General features: G+C 51.2%; 1 protein-coding gene across 1 annotated transcript in view; it reads left to right on the forward strand.

Annotated features, from left to right (window-relative positions):
* Positions 1-20,672, forward strand: part of CHST8 (carbohydrate sulfotransferase 8) — a 141,282-nt gene that overhangs the window by 58,252 nt on the left and 62,358 nt on the right. Inside the window, exon 2 of the mRNA XM_018062281.1 lies at positions 10,369-10,583. Coding sequence (XP_017917770.1) covers positions 10,454-10,583 — 130 coding nt within the window. The 5' untranslated portion in view covers positions 10,369-10,453. The remainder of the gene's footprint in view (positions 1-10,368; positions 10,584-20,672) is intronic.

The raw sequence follows: 20,672 nt of genomic DNA on the forward strand, positions 1-20,672 counted from the left end.
AAAGCTGTGACACCCAGAAAGAGAAAAATGAATATCGTATACTAAAGCATATATGAGAGAAGGCAGTGGCGCCCCACTCCAGTCCTCTTGCCTGGAAAATCCCATGGATGGAGGAGCCTGGTGGGTTGCAGTCCGTGGGGTCGCTAAGAGTCGGACACGACTGAGCGACTTCCCTTTCACTTTCCACTTTCATGCATTGGAGAAGGAAATGGCAACCCACTCCAGTGCCTGGAGAATCCCAGAGACGGGGGAGCCTGGTGGGCTGCCATCTATGTGGTCCCACAGAGTTGGACACGACTGAAGTGACTTAGCAGTAGCAGTAAAGCATATATATGGAATCTAGAAAAATGGTACTGATGAACTTATTTGCAAAGCAGCAGTGGAGACCCAGACATAGAAAACAGACTTATGGACATGGGAAGTGGGGCAGGAAGGAGAGGATGGGATGTATGGAGAGGGTAACAGGGAAACATGTTACTGTATGTAAAGTAGACGTGCTTAATCTCCCAGTCGTGTCTGACTCTTTGCAACCCCATTGACTGTAGCCCACCAAGCGCCTCTGTCCATAGGGATTGTCCAGGCAGAAATACTAGAGTGGGTTGTCATGCCCTCCTCCAGGGGATCTTCCTGACCCAGGGTCAAACCCAGGTCTCCTGCATTGCAGGCAGATTCGTTACCATCTGAGTTACCAGGGAAGCCCAAGAATACTGGAGTGGATAGCTTATCCCTTCTCCAAGGGATCTTCCCGACCCAGGAATCGAACCCGGGCCTCCTGCGTTAGCAGGCAGAGTCTTCACCATCTGAGCTACCAGGGAAGCCCCAACAGGCTGAGGACAGGCCCTGCTGGGATAAAATAGGTAGCCAATGGAAATTTGCCCTATGACTCAGGGAACTCAAACCAGGGCTCTGTAACAACCCAGAGGAGTGGATGGAGAGGGAGGTTAGAGGGAGGTTCAAGAAGGAGGGGACATAGGTATATCTATGGCTGATTCATGTTGATGTTTGGCAGAAACCAACACAATACTGTAAAGCAATTATCCTTCAATTAAACATAAATAAATTTTTAAAAACTTAAAAAAAAAAAAAACTGATGCTAAGCCCCATTCCCGGCCTTGCAAAGCACTTGTTCATAGCCTGTGCTCTGTGATACTGGTTTGGATAAAGTCCAGAGGGGAAAGTGGCCCTGAAATTTCCTTCCAGCTGCTAAGTTTAAGGACCTGGCAGAGGACTCTGGAGCCAGCCTTGTCCCTGTGAAGTTCATTATCCATGGATCACATCAGCCCTCTTCAAGGTTCCTCACTGAAAAGAAATCGAGCATGCAAATACTCTTTTATCATAATCACCACGTATCCACAGGGTAATTCATAAAAGAGCTGGAAATATATTGAAATTCAATATTGTTTTAGTCCAAATCAATATTAATAATTGTTTGCATTTTTAAAGTGCAATTTGCAATTGAAAAATGCACAAAGATCAACCAGTAGTTGCTAACACATCAAATTTTCCTGTTAAAGGCATATTCCCTTACCTTTAAAGTGTTTCTTATACAACAGAGGATGGCGCTGATCCATGAAAATGTTATCTATTATTTACATGCACAACATTAGAATTTAGCTTCCATTATGCATGAGCTGAAAGGCCAGTAACTTTCAAGTGCTTGATTTTTTTTAATTATACTTCTTATTTTGAAATAATTATAGATTAGCATATGATTGTAAGAAGTAATACAGAGGAATACTGTGTACCCTTTATCCATTTTTCCCCAATAGTAATGTCTTATAAAACTACAGTGTAGTATCCCAGTAAGAATGTTGACATAGATACAGTCAAAATAGAGGGCATTTCTATCACCACAAGGATGCCCCTTGTTGCCGTTTTACATTCTTTAAAAATTAAAGATTTTTAAATGACAACGGTGACCATGAATATGGTGGGACTTAAATCATTATCCCTGTTTAGACTTTTTAGACTTCTGCCTTAAAATGATTTTTATCATTAAATGAGGCGCTGTCCCAGCTGGACTTGATGGGTTCAAACACAGAGCAGTGGTCACCCAGGTAGAGTGGACCCAAGAGAGACTCGCCTCAACCAGGCAGGCCTCAGGCATGACTGTGGACCAGAAAGAACCTGAGAACATGTTTTCCAGTTTGACACTTGCAGGGGGGTCCTTTGTCCTTTACAATAAGGATGAGATTATCTTGAAGGGAAACAGTTTGGCAGCTTTGGTCCCTAGAGACACAGCATTGGCCCAGATTTGTGGCAAGGGACAGTCAGCAGCTGTGGGTGAGGGACACCTCGCCAGAGGGCCACCTGCTCTGCCTGAAAGTGGCCTCCTGCAGATAAAATTCACAAGATGTCTTTCTGTTCTCCAAGACGTGTTAGTCACACTCTAGAGCTGCAAGGAACTTGGAAACTCATCTACAGTGCTTATTTTGGATGTAGATTGATTCCAAGATTAGGCAAATCAAATCCTAAGGGTCAACAGTTAAATTGGAGGGACAGCCAGGCCCAGAACCTGGGCCCCCTGCTCTGAGCCTTGCTTGCATCCCATGACATCTGGCCACTTTGCAGGGAGGGGGCTGCCTGGGTTTGTAAACCCATTTCCTCTATATCCTGGTCATGTTTCACACAGGCATGAACTTGACAATTCTGGTCCTTCTTAGCGCCTGGGCCTGCACCTGTGGGATGAGTGAAACGATAAGATAGTGATTTCTGCTGTTTGCTTTCACTGATTTTTGATTGAAGTAAAATTAATATTGTTGTTATTTATATACACGATGTAAACCATTTTAACCATTTTTAAGTCCAAAGGCATTAAGTACATTCACATTGTTGTGCAGCCATCACCTCTGTACTTCTCCAGAACTTTTTTCATATTCCCCAACTGAAAGTCTGTCCCCATTAAGTAATAAATCCCCATTCCCCGCCCTCCCCCCGCAGTCCCTGGTAACCACTATTCTACTTCCTGTCTCTGAGTTTGTCTACATGGAATCATGCAGTATTTGATTCTGCCTATTGTGACTGGCTCCTTTCCCATAGCATTATGTCCTCAAGGTTCATTCATGTTATACCATGAATTGCTTTCACTGGGTTTTGATCAACCCATGCAAACTACTGTTCATGGAGTTCTCATGTTAAAAAAAAAAAAAAAAGATGCACAGAACTATACAAAGGAGATCTTCATGACCCAGATAACCACAATGGTATGAGCACTCACCTAAGCCAGACATCCTGCAATGCAAAGTCAAGTGGGCCTTAGGAAGCATTACTATGAACAAAGCTAGTGGAGATGATGGAATTCCAGCTGATCTATTTCAAGTCCTAAAAGATGATGCTGTGAAAGTACTGCACTCAATATGCCAGCAAATTTGGAAACCTCAGTAGCGGCCACAGGACTGGAAAAGGTCAGTTTTCATTCCAGAGAAATTTCATTCCAAATTCATTCCAAAGAAAGACAATGCCAAAGAATGTTCAAACTACCGCACAATTACACTCATCTCACACACTAGTAAAGTAATGCTCAAAACTCTCCAAGCTAGGTTTCAATAGTATGTGAACCAAGAACTTCCAGATGTTCAAGATGGATTTAGAAAAGACAGAGGAACCAGAGATCAAATTGTCAACATGTGTTAGATCATAGGAAAAGCTAGAGAATTACAGAAAAACATCTACTTCTGCTTTACTGACTATGCCAAAGCTCTTGACTGTGTGGATCAAAACAAACTGTGGAAAATCTGAAAGAGATGGGAATACCAGACCACTAGACCTGCCTCCTGAGAAATCTGTATGCAGGTCAAGAAGCAACAGTTAGAACCAGACATGGAACAATGGACTAGGTTCCAAATATGGAAAGGAGTCCATCAAGGCTGTATATTGTCACAATGCTTATTTAACTTATATGCAGCATACATCACTCAAAATGCACAAGCTGAAATCAAGATTGCTGGAAGAAATATCAATAACCTCAGATAAGCAGATGACACCACCCTTATGGCAGAAAGTGAAGAGGAATTAAAGAGCCTCTTGATGAAAGAAGAGAGGGAAAAAGCTGGCTTAAAACTCAACATTCAGAAAAATAAGATCATGATTTCTGGTCCCATTGCTTCATGGCAGATAGATAGAGAAATAATGGAAACAGTGAGAAACTTTATTTTGGGGGGGGGGCGCCTCCCAAATCACTGCAGATGGTGACTGCAGCTGTGAAACTAAAAGACATTTGCTCCTTGGAAGAAAAGCTATGACCAACCTAGACAGCATATTAAAAAGCAGAGACATTACTTTGTTGACAAAGGCCCATCTAGTCAAAGCTATGGTTTTTCCAGTAGTCATGTATGGATGTGAGAGTTGGACCGTAAAGAAAGCCGAGCACCGAAGAATTGATGCTTTTGAACTGTATTGTTGGAGAAGGCTTTTGAGAGTCCTTTGGACTGCAAGGAGATCAAACCAGTCAGTCATAAAGGAAATCAGTCCTGAATATTCATTGGAAGGACTGAAGTTGAAGCTGAAACTACAATACTTTGGCCACCTGATGCAAAGAACTGACTCCTGAGAAAAGATCCTGATGCTGGGAAAGATTGAAAACAGGAGGAGAAGGGGGGAACAGAGAAAGAAATGGCTGGATGGCATCAACAATTCGTGAGCATGAGTCTGAGCAAGCTCCAGGAGCTGGTGACGGACAGTGAAGCCTGGTGTGCTACAGTCCATGGGGTCGCAAAGAGTTGGACACAACTGAGCGACTGAACCGACTGACCAGTGCAAACTACATTTTTGTTTGGGAGTTCCCTAGCATCATACTGTATTTTAAAGGTTTGAGAATCATCCATTTTATAGGATCTAAATCACATATATTTGTTTGTGTTGTGTGTTCTAATATACTCGTAGAAATAGAGTCATCATTTACCTCTACAAATATATTAGTCTTCAAGCCCCATGTTTTGAAATCTGCCCTATCAAACATGAAGATACAAAAATGGCATCCTGGTGGTGAGTGTGCCTAGGGTGTTTGGGAGCTGTCAGTTTCTGTCGGGTTTCCTGGTGGAGCTCAGTTCCTTGTCTCTTCTTTAGTCATAGGATTGAACTACTCGTTGAACCTGATTCCAGCTCAGACCTGATCAAAACAGACCCTCAGCTCCCTGAAACAGAAATAACCTTTTTAAAATTCCAGGTTCATGAAGTGCCTCTCTCCAGATGGTCCAATCACCTCTATTAACTCACACTCATTCAACATGTGGCAAAGGTTATTGATCACCTGTGCCAGGCACTGTGCTAAGTGCTGGGAATACAAAGATGTGCGAAGAGTCCAAAACAGGCATGAGAATGCTCTCCACATAGTGGAGGGAGGGCTGTAACTGAGATACCCGCACTCACAAGATTGAGGATACTGCCTGCAAGCTGGTGGGGAGGGAATTAGTTTTTTTACCTGTAGGATTATTTTTCCATACCCTGTCCTTTATTTAGGGTAATAAAGTACCCTAAAAATATAAGTTCTGGGCAGAGATGATACCCATAGTTTGGTCTATTCCTCATAGCAAAGAGGGAGGTGCAGCCTGTGGCATCTTGGCCAGGCTCTCAGGACCCTCCTGCCATGGCTTCCCTTCATCCTCTTTGTATGAGCTGGGCTGTGGTGTTCCTAGTGGGGCCGTGGGGACAAGGTTTGGGGCTGTTTGAACCTGATTTGTACCTCGGCCTTCGCCTCAGGGTCGCCTTTCTCTCTCCCTGCAGACAGCATGGGAGATTGGAGGGAATCCTTGCTTTGTAACAAGGGAGTGGTTATCAAATAAAATGCTTCCCCCAGGAATGGGGTGCAGTCATGCCTGCCCGGATGTGCTGAGGCTGGGCCCTGCCCATTTCAGGACCCAGGTCAGCGCTCTGCCGTGTCAGCGGTGAGGCAGGAGTCTGCAGCGCCCCCCCTCCTCCCCCCACCCCCGCCTCAGAGTCTTGAGCCCTTGCAGCCATCCGTCATCCTCGCAGAGCATTGCAACTTTATGCCTGTGTATAAAAACTGGAGGGACTCGTCCCAGAGTTTGCGGCTGCCATCGCCGCTGCCGTTAGAGCAGTTTTAATTAGCTGCAGGATTTTAATGAGCTGAAATCTAGAAGAACCCCATCTCAGAACTAAGCAGGAGCCGAACACAGGGAAGAACTCTGACAAAACAGATGGAGGTGGTGTTCTCAGGGGACTGGGCTGTGTGCTTTGTTTCAGCAAGGAGCAAATGAGTTACCGAGGCCAGGAGGTTGAGGAAGGAAGCCAGTGGGTCAGCCCCAGCGCCAGCCTTGGTGTGGGCAGAGCTGGAAGCGTGGCCCCCTCTGCTGCCATAGCGGAATGCTCGGTGCTGGATTCAAGGTGACGGCAATGTCTGGCTCTATTCTCCTCAAGTTGCCATAGCAGCCTCTCTCCCGATGAGCAGCTTCTCTTGGAGCCCTCAGCCAGGAGGGACGTCATTGTTCACTCCTGCCGGTTCGAGGAGGAAGCGACTGGACAGAGAACTTTCCCAGGCCTGAGGCCCGCACACCCACTGGGTGCACCCACCGACGCAAGGCTGGACGCCTCCTCCTGCCTCCAGTGGGGCACAGGGGTGGGTCTCCACAGCCTGAGGGGGTCCTCTGGGTGACTGGGGGAAGTATCCGGGCCTTGGAGCATCTGCAGCCAACTGTGTCCTTGGAGCCATCCGTCCGTCTGCCTGCCGGCCCTTCGCCACTGGAGGTGCGTGCGTTTTGGCTGAATTCCCAAGTCCTTGCTTGTGCCCTGAAGTGAATTTTCTAGAGACAAAATTTTAAATCAGATAAATAAGGAAATAGGAGAAATCCTTGGCCCTGCCCTGTGTCCCAGGAGGTGTTTACAAGATTAATTGGATTTCTCTTTCTTCCTGTAAAAATTGGTGACGCCATTCGGGGCCTCAGGGAGAGAAGCCACCAGGAGCACTAGGAACTGTGAGGAGGGCAGGACCTTCTGAAATCTCAGTGGGCTATTTATTTTTCTTGCCTCACCCCTCCCCCTTCCACTCCATCATTTGAATTTTCTTCTTGTCTGCTGATCTTAGAAGGGAAGTAGCAGAGGGTTCTTCACTTGTCATCGGAGTGTGATGCAGTGCGTGCTGAGCCTATACCCATTCCACTGGGAGTGGGGGCTTGTGAATGTGTTTGCGGGGTCCAGGGCAGCCCACCCCCAGCCTTGACTGTCGTGACCTCCCTAGGCAGCAGCTCAACTCGCAGGGGAGGGAGACAGCCTTTGAGCATCATCTCCCTGTGGCCTTGAAAATAACATGTGACTTTGAAGACAGGGACTCTCATGGGGACTATAGGGGATCAGATGTGCCCACCGTCTGGAGTGTCTCGTGGTCTGTTGGTGATCTCTCACCTACCTCTCTTTAAAGGAAGGAGTTTCCTACAGATTCTGTGATGTCGTTCTTTCCCTCCTGGGGCCTTGAAGACTCAGTCAGGCTGCAAACCATTCCCCCAGGAGAGGAGGCAGGCTAACCTTTGATTCCTGTTTGCACAAAGCAGGGAGTTAGCTAATCAGATGGTCTCCAGTGAGAGCCAACCCTGGGAGAAAGGCTGGGGCCTGAGGCTTAGAAGCTAAGTCTGGGCAGGGGAAGCCATGCATGTCTCTAACACCAGTTTCCCTGGGTGTAGCGAGGGTGCTTGTATTCTCTTGGGGGAGAGTCTCTAAACTGAGATGCTTGAATGGTTGATGCTCCTGCCACCATGAAAGTGCAGGTTCTGAGGTCAGGGGTGTGGTCTTCAGCCTGGCTCCAGCCACATGGGCTTCTGGAAGCCTGGCTCCAGTTGGTGGGCTTGGTTTGGGCTGCTTCGGAAACAAGTGAGAACAGGTCGTGGCTGGAGGAGGCGGGAGATCTGTACTGGCTTGAACGGTGACCGTGTGACAGATTAGAAAGGAGAGGAGGCTGACCAGCTCTTCTGCAGCCACTTCCGCAGTGCCAGCCACCATGCAAACAACGCGATAATGATCACACGTGCCTCTGAGTCCCTTTTTCTCATCAAATAGTCTTTGGGTCAGGATTGGGCAACACATTATTAGCTGCCTTACCAGGCCACTGTGTCTGCTGGCCATCGACTTGCCATCCTTTCTTCCCCTCTTCCTCTCTTCTTTCTTCTCCCCTCCTTGAGAAATGTCCTAATTTGGGGATTCACCCTAGATCAGATTGGTTTCCTGACCTCGTGTCTCACTCTGAAGGCTGGTGTGTCTGCAGGCAGTATGTCAACACCTTGGCCAGCATAAGCTGGGTGTCCTTATAGCCATGGCCTTGTGTATAGGTTCAACCTGTGGGTCCTGCACAGAGGGCCTGTCATCACTGAGGGAGGGTCCTGGGAGACCGCCCGCCATCAGGCATGCTGTGGGCTTTGTCCTTCCCTGGAGCCTGGGGCCTGCACCCCTGCACCTGCGTCTTTTCAGAATGATGAGCCAGGTCCCCAGGATGGTCCCATCTGGGGCCACCATGGAGAAGGACGCCACAGACCCTGAGGGGCTTCAGGGTCTGAGCCTGTGGGGACATGTTGCTGCCCATTTTAACCCACTGCAAGCTGGAGGCAGGGTATCCCTGGTTTTGGCAGGAAGCAGCCACCTTTCTCTGCAGCGAGGTGGTGGGGGGTACGGGAGGGGCCGTTGCAAGGAGGTCAGGGCCATCTGGAACCCCAGAGCCAATGCTAGAGGCAAACAGCGCCCGGTCAGCACTGCCTCCAAAACATGAAAGCTGGGATGTCGTGGGAAACTCCTGTTCGCACAGCCCAGAGAGCCTGGCATTCAGGCGCGTTCCCGAGCATGGAGGCCTGGGGCAGGTTAATTAAAGTTAACTGAGTGAAAAAATAATTACAGAGACTGCGGAGGGGAGAAACCCAAACCTGCAATTTAACTCTCAGCCTCAGAGCCTTGCTGAGAACTGTCTAGTCCTTGGAAATGTGTGTTTGGGCAGGGGAGGATGGGGTTTCTCTGATTATCACTTCCTGCCTCATGCCCCATCTTCAGGTTGGATACAGAAGGACAAAAGCTGGGCTTTCCTCCCCCAGCACCTGGGTGCCAGGTCAGAGATGGGTTCCCTGTTCAGAATGTCAAGGCAAGGAGACTCCAGGCAGGGCTCATCCTTGCGCTGAGTAGCACACTGGTCTGGGGCCTGATCAGCACCCTGCTGTGTTTCAGGGGTTACTGGGGACTGCCTACCTGGCCTCAGTCTTCCTTGGGCACTGCCCTGTGCCAGGCAGGGACAAGTTCCCAAAGGGCTCCTTAGGTGGAAAAAGGGTGATGTCCCTGAATCCAGGTGGGTAGGGTCGGGTGAAGATAAGGGGAACAAGTGATAGCCTGCTTGAACCACCCACCACACCCCCGCCCCACCCCCCACTGCAGGAACTTACATCTTCCCTTTAGGCAGATGGCCTTGGGGGGCTGTCATCTCTTTCTTTTGGCCACGCCACATGGCATACAGGATCCTAGTTCTCCCGACCAGGGGTCGAACCCATTCCCCTCGCTGTGGAAACTCGAAATCCTAACCACTGGGCCACCAGGGAAGTCCCAGGGTGCCCCCGTCTTGACCCACAGCTTGACCCAACTGATGTCACTAGTTGGTATCGGGATATTTGGCAGGCGTCTCTTCTACTTCAAGGGGAGTGAAGGTGGGGGCAAGCAACATGGGCCTGGCCTGGGTCTGCAGTGGCCGGATCAGCAGGTGTCCATCTGCAGGGACACAGCCTCTGAGCCTGGGATCTGTCAGATCTGGGTCTGGCCACCCATCTCAGCTCCAGACTGCTTCCAGAGCTCGGATGACCATGATCTGGCTGGAACTTCAGCCCCTGTCGGTGTGACTAGCCAGCAGGGCTATGATTCCACCCAGCTCAGCCTTCCGTCTGTCGGGGGCAGGGACAGCTCTGGCTGATACAGTGGCGAGTCAGTCAGTCCCTGACATCTCTGGGCCTGAGAGGCCCTTTCTCAAAGCTTCTGGTTCTATGGAGACCCATGTCCCCAGCATCCTGAAGATGGGAGCCAAGGCAGAGACAGGCCCAAGAACTTCTACTGGGCCTATTGTGAGCCACAGGGACCTGGATTCCTGCCTGAACAGGGCAGGTGGTGGCTGCTGTCCCCTGGCTGTGGGTGATGGGGTCCACACCAGGGTCCCCCTCCTGGTGGGAGCTGGGGAGTATCTCTCTCCGTGGCTTTTCTAAAGGTTCAGATACAGGAGACCCTGGCAGGAGGCTGGTGTCTCAGCCCCAGGTGGTGACCCGGCTTCACCTCCTTGGGCTTCAGAAGGTCAAAGGGACGCACGTAAGGGTGGAGGGGTCCAGGGACTCCGCTTGGTCGCGAGCAGTGACCGGGGCCCTGGGCCTCAGTGATGGGCCGTCTTTCTCCCCCACTGCTCCGCAGACCTGGCCTGATGGACGCCCGGTGTGGACAATGAGGGAAGAACGCACCTCCCGCACCCGAGAGGTGACCCCCGAGCGAGCCCCGGATGTCCCCGCGAGCAGGAACGATGCGACTGGCTTGCATGTTCTCGTCCATCCTGCTGTTCGGAGCTGCAGGACTCCTTCTCTTCATCAGCCTGCAGGACCCCACGGAGCTCGCCCCCCACCCAGCGCCAGGTGAGCCCTTGCACTCGGCCCTGCCGCCTGCTTGACCCGGCTCTCCCGCCCGAGGTGCAGGCCTTCTTGCTGCCCCGGGGCCAAGGCAGAGGTTCCAGTCACCAGCCGCAGCGTGGGGGCACTGTATCTGAGGTCAGGCCACCAACCATGTGTTTCTGGCCTCTGACCTCTGGCCCGTGCACTGCTCTTGGGAAGAATGGCCAGGCTGCCCCTCTCTCATCTGGTCGTTGCCTCTGGTGAAACTCAGATTTCAGGGAACCACCACCTCTCGGGTCCTCTCCCACATGGTCTGGGATATCAGAGGACAAGTGACTTCTCCCTGAGCCCAGGCCTCCCCAATGGGACTCTGATTCTCTGCCCAGCGCTGGGGACCTCTTGAGTTCAGCCTCTCCAGCCTGGGCAAGAAAGTCGGGGTGCCTCAGTGCCTCCCGGCTTTGTAAATGCTGAAGAGCCTCCTGATGGCCTCCCCACCTGCTGCCTCCCAGCCCACTGGACTCGCAGAGGTGGGGATGGCAGTGAGGGGAGAGCAGGAAGGATGGTCCTGAAGCCTCATGGTGGACAGAAGGTAGAGAGGGGCGCTCAGGCAAGGCCCCTCTGACTGGGACGTGGCCGAGCCCCAGAGAGCATAGCCGACCTGGAGGGCCGCCAGCTTGGGGCCAAAGCCAGGAATCATTGGCATCATGTGAGGGGAAAGCACAGTTGCCAGGCCAAGCCCCTGTGTTTACAACAGAGGTCCCAGAGTCCTTGTTAGGGGAGGGTCCTTGATGGCTGGACACCCCTGGGCTCCCAGACACGGACAGAAGAAAAGGGGCGTGGAGGCTGGAGGGTTAGTCAGAGGCATTCCCCCGCACCATCCCTGCCTACAGCCCACAGCCCAGGAGTGCAGGACACAGTGTTAGGGGGTCCCTAGCCCTGAGTGGGGAGGGCACAGGGCCCGCCACGGCTCACATGCTCAGGGCAGCCTGCATCCACGCTAAACTCAGCCTGGGGGCCCATAGGTGCCACGTGGAAAGGCGGAAGGAGCAGGAGGCCAGAGCTGGGCCTGGCAGCTGCTATTGGAGACCCTGGCGGGAGAGGCTGGTGAGTCGTTTCTTTCATCCCTGAGCTTCAGCCGGAAGCAGCCCAGCGTTGGGCGGACCCCCTGGGGCCGGTGGTGAGTCACTGGTGCTGACTCACGCTTGGGCTGGACCCTCCATGGAGGTGGCTGTCGAAGATGGGTCTGGCTGCTTCCCAGCTGCAGAAGCAGAGACCCGTGACTGAGCCGGTCCCTCTGTGGAGACTTTGCAGCTTCACGTGGGCCCCAGTGTGGCCAGCGACTCTGTGAGCAGCACCTAGCTCCATGGGCCGCATCCCCCCAGAGTGCTCAGAGTTGCTCTCCACAGTTGTGTGTTATATGAGCGGGAGCAAGCTCCCAAAAAAGGCCTCTCGGACACGGCTTGGGGATCACGGCGCCGTGTGTTCTCTGCACGTCTTGGTGTGTGCGCGCGCGGTTGGGGCACACATGGGCAGAGGGTTCTCATGTCCTCTGTCTGCTTTCTGTGGGACCAGCCTGGGAGAGAAGCCTCGAGCGTGTCTGTGGTGTCCACTGGGGCCGGGTGCCCACCCGTGGTGTCTTCTGGGGACCGGTGTGATAGTCCTGAGTGGGGTCGCTGCCTGGTGACCTCGACACGTGCCCTGCCGTGCTCCAGCAGCTGACAGCGCAAAGACCTTGCCTCTTGTGTCACAGATTCCTGTCCTCGCTGGCTGGCATGGCCTGCACAGCTACCCTGGTGCACATGTGCGGATTACCTTGATCACTGGTGGAGTGGGGGCCCAGCGGACAGTGAGGGTTTCTGGGGTGGGTAGACTGGCAGGCGGGGTGGCAGGAAGCTGAGGCCAGCCTCCCCCTGCAGCCGGGGATGTCGAGGACCTGGCAGACCCAGGTGAGGAGCATGCTTGGGTTTTGAGCTCCCTTCTTCTGGCTGTAAATGGAGCCGGACCACCTGGACGTAGCACCTGGACGTTCTATGTAAATCACCTCAAACACAGTCGTAAAACTTTAAGTAATGCTTACGTTACTCTCCCTGAGCAAAGTGTTCCTGACACAGGCTGTTTGTGTTGATTTGTTACTATTCATTTATTCTTCCCCTGTACTTCTCACGGCAGCCTAATTGTGATTCGGTACCAAGAAAGCAATATCAAAGTAATTTTCCACAACATTAGTTACAATTTTCTTCTGATCTTTCAAGTGAAACAATCCCATCCTGTTGTCTTCTCTGTGCACATAAACCTTGATTACATTTATCTGTTGGAAACCAGTGCTTACAAAGTGTATGTATCCAGCTGCATGGGTGGTTTGGCCCCAAGAGTCCTGGATAAGTCAGAATTTCAGCCCTGGGAGATGTAGACGTGAGAGGCTGCCCTGCCATCCAGATTGGGCAAGGCGGTGGGGGCATCTAGAGAGGACATTCCCCACGGGCTCTTCTGGGGTTTTTTCCAGCAGCAGAAACTTTCCTGGGAATGCAGTCTGGGACCCGCTGTTGGTGGCGTTGGCCAAGATGGGAGGGGGAGGGTGGTCAGGTGAAGATGCAGAAACAAGCTTGGAAAGGCGGACAGAGCCATTAGCTGTTTGTGCTCCCTTGGGGCTGGCGTGTCCTTCAGATTTCTCCCATGCAGCTACCAGCTCTTAAAAGCACCTGAACTTTTCAGAGACCAGTCAGCAAATCTCACCTTGCTTCGTGCATTAGATGCAACCCTGTGGGATTGCCAGCTTCTGTAAACCAAGCGCTATTTTCCAAAATGTTTGCTATATTTTAGACCAAACCTTTTGGAACATAAATCACTGCTGGTTCACCTGCCTTCATTCTAAGATTAGGTGTTCTTAGGTATCAGAGAATCTACCTATCCTACTGTTTTTCATGTCTCCAATATTGCCAGGCCCTGAGGCCTCCGGAAACTCACGTCTTGACCCAGGAGACTACTCCTGCCCCTTCCCACAGTGGAAGAGAGCCGACCAGAACTGGGAATAACACATCCCATCATGCTGGCCCTGCAGGTGCAGAGGGCACTCTCCACGTGTGTGTTATGAGTGGCCCGTCTTTATATACAGGCTTTAATACAAAGCAGAACTTTGTATTTTGGAGAGCTTGGGACACACAGAGAAGTAGATTAGAATAGTACAGTGAACCCCACATCCCGGGCACCCGACAGCCTCAACGGCGCCCCATCCACAGGCCCATACACTTGTCTCTTTTCAGAGCATATATACTAGGGCCAGTCAGTTCAGTCATAAATATTTCTTTTTAAAAAAGTGTCCTGGTTTAGTTTGGCTGCACTGGGTCTTTGTGGCTGTTTGCAGGCTTTTTCCGCTTGTGGTGTGAGCACTTGTTATGCTGTGGCTTCTCTTGTTGCGGAGCACGTGTTCTAGGAGCACGGGCTTCAGCGGTTTTGACTCTCAGGCCCTAGAGCACGGGCTCCGTAGTTGTGGCTCACAGGCTTGGTTGCTCCACAGCGTGTGGAATCATCCGGACCAGGGATCCCACCCGTGTCCCCTCCATTGGCAGGGGGGGTTCTTATCCATTGTACCACCAGGGATGTCCCTTAAATATTTCTTATAAAAAAATTTTTTATTGGAGTATAGTTGATTTACAGTGTTGCGTCAGTTTCTGCTGTACAGCAAAGTAAATCAGTCATACATATGCCTACATCCACTCTTTCTTAGGTTCTTTTCCCATGTAGGTCATTACAGAGTATTGAGTAGGGTTCCCTGTGCTACACAGGAGGTCCTTATTAGTTATCTATTTTATGTATAGCAGTGTGTTTATGTCAGTCCTAATTTATTCCCCCCCCCCTTGCTTCCCTGCATAACCATAAAGCCATAAAACCATAAATATTTCAATGTATTTCTTAGCTGAAAAGATAAGAATTCTTTCTTTTAACATTCAACAGTTGTTTAATCTCATCAAATGTCCAGTGTTCACATTTCTAGTCATCCCACAAATGTGACAAACACCTTTATTTCCAATTTGTCTTGTCAGTATCCGGATAAGGCTCACGTGTTACAACTGGTGGGCGAGTCGTTTAAGCCTCTCTCAGTCTCTGAGATGTCCTGCATGCCTTTGCTTCCCTCTTGCTATTTACTGGAGGAAACTGGGTCACAGGTTCTGTAAGTTTCCCACAGTTTGGATTTTTGCTGATCGTGCCTGTTTGGTATAGAACAACATAGCCTTCTGCCCCTTGTACTCCCTGTAAATTATGTAAATTACATAAATTTAGCAGTTGATCAGATATAGGTTTGTTTTCCCTTTTTTGGCAAAAATTCATATGTGATCCTGTGTTCTTCTGTGGGGAGGAGTACATCTGCCCAGCTTTGAGTTACTGGTTAGCCACTGACCCTGTGGCTTCCTAAGTGGCTCAATGGTAAAGAATTCGCCTGCTAATGCAAGAGAGGCGAGTTCGATCCCTGGGTCGGGAAGATCCCCCGGAGTAGGAAATGGCACCCCACTCCAGTATTCTTTCCTGGAAAGTTCCATGGAAGAGGAGCCTGGCGGGCTACAGTCTGTGGGGTCGCAAAGAGTGACCCAACTGAGTGACTAAGCAAGCAGGCACTCTGCCTGCTCAGTGGCATCAGTGACCAGTTTCATAGAAGACAATTTTTCCACGGACCAGGGCAGGGCGATGGTTTCGGGACGCTTCAAGCCCCGCTGACCTGACAGGAGGCGGAGCTCAGGCGGTAATGTAAGCGATGAGAAGCAGCTGTAAATACAGATGAAGCTTTGCGCCGCCTCCCGCCGCTCACCCGCTCTACAGCCTGGTTCCTAACAGGCCACAGCCTGATACTGGTCAGTGGCCCAGAGGTTGGGCCCCCTGGCCTAGACCATCCAATCAAGGCTGCACAATTCAATGTTCTTTTTTAAATTTATTTTTTAAGTTGAAGTTTAGTTGATTTGCCATGTTGTATTGATTATTGCTTTACAGCAAAATGATTCAGTTATGCACACATATGCTTTGTTTCTCGTTCTTTTCCATTACGGCTTGTCATAGGGTGCTGAGTATAGTTCTCTGTACTATGCAGTAGGACCTCAGTGTTTATCCATTCTGTACATAAAAGCTTACATCCGCTAACCCCAGCCTCCTGCTTCGTCCCTCCCCCGACTCCCTCCCCCGTGATCTTCTAATTGTACCATTTCTTCTACATTCTTTTAAGTGGGATGGATTTTGTTTTAATGGAATGAGGTGAGACATTGTTAGTGACCCGTGAAGCCAAAGTGAACAGTGCCTGGATTGGGTTATTTGTTGATATGTTTTCAAAAATGTGACCTTACGATACAGATTCTGTTGCTAGCACACTACAGATTTTTTTTTTTTAATGCTTGGTTTTTGTAGAGTGGATTATTATTTTCTTAAATGCTTGGTTTTTGTAGAGTGGATTTTTGTTAAAGCAGGCCACCCCCACGTTTTAGTGAAGTGGCTCTTTGCTTTCCCAAAGCCGTGGAACTGTGGGTGGGGGGGGATGCTGGGGACTGAGGCTAGTGCTGGGATGCTCAGGGAGGAAGGCAGCCACAGGGTTGGCCCAGGGTGCCCTGAGTGCAGACAGTCTCTGATGACTCAGCCCATAACCAGCCCTGGGGTGTTACTTCCAGGGCATCCAGGAATAATAATAGTCATAACAAAAGTTTACCACATGCCAGCTCTTGTGCCAAGCCCTTTATGTGGTTTTATTTTCCCCTGTGGCTGTGCCACCCAGCATGCAGGATCTTAGGAACCCATGCCCCCTGGGAGTGTGGAGTCTTAGCCACTGGACCACCAGGGAAGTCCCCCTTTCCGTGTGTGTGTGTGTTCAGTCACTAAGTCCTGTACGACTCTTTGCCGCCCCATGGACTGCAGCACACCAGGTTTCCCTATCCTTCACTGTCTTTCGGAGTTTGCTCAAATTCATGTCCACTGAGTCAGTGATCCAGCCATCCAACCATCTCATCCTCTGCTGCCTGCTTCTCCTTTTGCCTTCAGTCTTTCCCAGGATCAGAGTCTTTTCCAATGAGTCAGCTCTTTGTATCAGGTGGCCACTTACAGAGTGGACACAGACATACATCACTGATGGGGGCTAATGCTCCCAGTTGCTCACTGTGTGCCCAGCAAATGTGTGTCAAAGACACACGTTTGACATGTATTTAGTGCCCATTTAATACCTTTGGAACCCCTTAAGTTAAATACCATTACACCATTTGACAGACAAGACTCCTGTGGTAAGAGAGGTTACGTGCCATGCCGGGATTCATCCGTAGGGAGCCAACTGTTGCCTGCAGCACCTCCTGCCTTTGCAACACCAGTGATGCTCGCTCGATCCGACCTGTCCAGATCCAGAGCAGAGTGTGGATCAAGGACACATGAGAAAATATGCATGAGAAGAGCTCCCAGCGCATCAGGGGCTGGCGTGAGACTTACGGACCCAGACTCACGGCTGAAGGCTCAGGCAGGCCCCGGTTCCCATGAGCCCTTGGAGTGCTACAGGGGCGCAAGCCTTTGCTGCAGGCTCAGTCAGGGAGCCCTGGGGATTCTGAGGGTGCAGCAGCCGTCAGAGAGCCCACTCCAGTGACTGCATGTCATGGAACTGTGGACAATAGCAGAGGAAGAGACCTCAGGCACGCAGAGAGTGGCTGGGAGGGGTGGAATGGGGACAGAAGAGAGGGCGAGGCCTGGGGCAGGCAGGCAGGGGCAGGAGAGGGTGGTTCAGCGGCATCATAAGGTTGGGGCAGAGTTGGCGACCACATGGATGGGAAGCTGAGGAGGGCAGCTGTCAGGGTTTCAAGGTGACTCTGGCTCCGGGTTTCTGGCATTGGTAGAGGGGAGTTGGGGTGCCACCCATCAAGGGAGACACTCCAGACGGGGAGTGGTTGGGGGAGGGGAGTAGAGATCGCGTGTTCTGTTTTGGGCAGATGGCCTCTGAGATGCTAGGCAGGGTGTGTGGAATTGCCCTGCGTCTCCTCCACCCAGGGTTGCAGACTCACAGACCACGGGAACAGGTGAGAGGAGCAGAAAGCTCCCTCCCTGCCCCACTCCTCCTCCATTGCGTCTCCTTTCACACAGGTCACACACTCACTCCTTCGCTGTCACACACCTGAGGGCAAAGTCCCGACTGGAGGAGTCAGGAGGGCTTCCTGGAGGAGGGGAGCTGTGGCTTGCTTGATTGCCTTCTCCAGGGCGCAAGAGGTGACAAGATGCTGACCATCGGCAGCAGCAGTGAAGTGGACTTGGGCAAGACTCAGAGCCTGGGGTGTCTCTCCCCAGTGCATGTTAAGTGTTCGTTGCTGTTCAGTCGCTCAGTCATGTCCAGCTCTTTGCAACCCCTTGAACTTCAGCACACCAGGCTTCTCTCTCCTTCACTATCTCCCTGAGTTTGCCCAAATTCATGTCCATTGAGTCAGTGATGCCATCCAACCATCCTATCCTCTGTCGCCCCCTTCTCCTCCTACCCTCAGTCTTTCCCAGCATCAGGGTCTTTCCCAAGGAGTCAGTTCTTCTCATCAGGGGGCCAAAGTATTGGAGCTTCAGCTTCAGCATCAGTCCTTCCAATGAATATTCAGGGTTGATTTCCTTTAGGATTGACAGATGCTAAGAATGGTGCCCTATATCTCATAGAAACTGACAGAGCCAGAATTGACTCAGAAATCAACAGAACTTCTTTGGTTCCCTGGAGCAGGGCTGTGTTGGCCAGAGAAAGTGTGGCTCTCACTGTTGGTTCCATGGTTACTGCCCGTGCCAACTCTGAAGGCTACAGAACAATCTCAGAGGATTTGTCTTGTTCCTGCAGTGACTGCCTTTATTTGGGTGTGACCCTTTTAACCCTGAGATGCCACCAAGCCAAAGGCTGTAGGAGTAACTGCTGAGTTGCTCTCAACAGCTCATCCATGTGGAAAGAAAGTGAAGTCGCTCAGTCGTGTCCGACTCTTTGTGACCCCATGTACTGTAGCCTACCAGACTTCTTCGTCCATGGAATTTTCCAGGCAAGAGTACTGGAGTGGGTTGCCATTCCCTTCTCCAGGGGATCTTCCCAACCCAGGGATCAAACCTGGGTCTCCTGCATTGCAAGCAGACACTTTACCGTCTGAGCCACCAGGGAAGTCATGTGAGGGTGATGGAATAACCAGAAGTGTGCTGGCCGTCCTCCCCCCTCTCCACTGCCAGAGGATGGGCAGCCTGTGGAGCCCGGGTGCCTAAGCCCACACTCCCTCCCTGGCCAGGGGAACCAGCCCCTCCAGTTTCCATGGTGCTGTCTGCTTTGCCCAGGCAAGTGGGTTTTATTGGAATCCTCTTGAGTCTGTCTCCTGAAATCCTTTCCTAACGGCATTGCGGAACATCATATATATTTCCTACAACCCTTGCGAAGCTGACACCTCCTTGTTGTGACTGTGAATATCAGAAGTGACATGTAATTGCAGTGATCCATCCTGTTAAGTAGCTGGCAATATATCATTGCAAAATCAGCACGGCTGGGACTCTCAGAACTCGGTGTTTCTAAACAATGCACCTGCAAACGTGTGTGTTCAAACTCTCTTCACCAAATGCTGCCCAGGATTCACTAAGGCTGCCTCACCCGCCATACCTTGCCTTGCCTTTCTTTGACCATAGCGAAGAAAAATTAACGCTAGGTAAAACCAAAAAGAAGAACTTCCCAGGTGGCACTAGTGGTAAAGAACCTGCCTGCCAATCAGGAGACGTCAGAGACGTGGGTTCAGTCCCTGGGTCGGGAAGATCCCCCGCAGGAGGAAATGAAATCTTGCCTGGAGAATCCCATGGACAGAGGAGCCTGGCAGGCTACAGTCCATAGGGTTGCACAGAGTCAGACACAATTGAAGTGACTTAGCATGCATACACACAAAACCAAAAGAAAAATTAATGCTGGGTAGTGTTGTTGCCTGAAGAATCCCAGGGACGGGGAAGCCTGGTGGGCTGCCGTCTATGGGGTCTCACAGAGTCAGACACGACTGAAGCGACTTAGCAGCAGCAGCAGCAGCAGCAGCAGCAGCAGCAGCAGCAGCAGCAGCAACTGAGTTTTCAGTTCTCTGGAGGGTCTGCCTCGTGACACAGAAAGCAGTGGATTCTCAAAGGCAGAACTGAGGCCAGGATGCTTGTGGCAGTACTCCTTCCAAGCGTGGCCCCGGGGCTTCCTGTCCCCCTTTCCTCAACTCGAGGGGCTTTACTGGGAGTTCCTTCTGGCGCCACAGTTCGGGCGATGAGCAGGATCAGCCCAGCTATCACTGTGCTGGCAGAGGGAAGAAAACTGGTCGGGTCAGTGTAGATAGTTGGAGGGTTGGGGACCAGGGGTGACCAGAGCCCATGGCATGATGGCTGAGCCCCACCTTGATGGAGTGGGAGCATTGAGGCAGGGCCTGCACACCTTAGGGCACCACTCACACTGTGCTCTGTGCTGATTCAGCATAGAGTTGATTTAAACTATGGTGTGAAGGGCGCCCCCTGGAGATGTGCAGAGAATAGTACTGACGAAGGGGCAGACATGGGACCTCCATGGCAATCAGACAGTGAGAGCCAGAAAAGGGAGGGGGATGTGTCCGAACACATAGCCCTCAAGGGACTTCGCTGGTGGTCCAGTGGTTAAGACTCTGCCTTGCAATGCAGGGGACGTGGTTCGGTCCCTGGTCAGGGAACAGTGATCTCACATGCCATGGAGCCACCGAGGCCGAGCCACGGCCACTGAGCCCGAGTGCCCTAGAGCACGGATGAGGCAACTAGAGAGTCCGTGCACCGTAACAAAGGATCTTGCGTGATGCAACCAAGATCCCTCATGCTGAAACTAAGACCGAACACAGCCGAATAAATAAATTTTTTTAAAAGAAGATCACATGGCCTTCAAGTGTTGGTACAGGAGCCCAGAGGGGCTGGTGGGCGCTGCGGGTGCCGGTTTCGGAATCTTCTTTGAAGTCTGCTTTTGAGGGGAGCTTTGTAAGAGACCTAGCCCTCCCTCAGGGGTGCCCACCATGAGCCCCTCTGCAGTAGGACTTTCTCTGCCCCCATCCCCTCTCCTGAGACACTGCCCCAGCCCCCAGCACCCTGGTACCTGCCTCTCTGATGTGGCCCCATTTCCGGGGTCCC

This window comes from Capra hircus, chromosome 18, assembly GCF_001704415.2.
Source record: "Capra hircus breed San Clemente chromosome 18, ASM170441v1, whole genome shotgun sequence".
Taxonomy (NCBI): Eukaryota; Metazoa; Chordata; class Mammalia; order Artiodactyla; family Bovidae; genus Capra; species Capra hircus.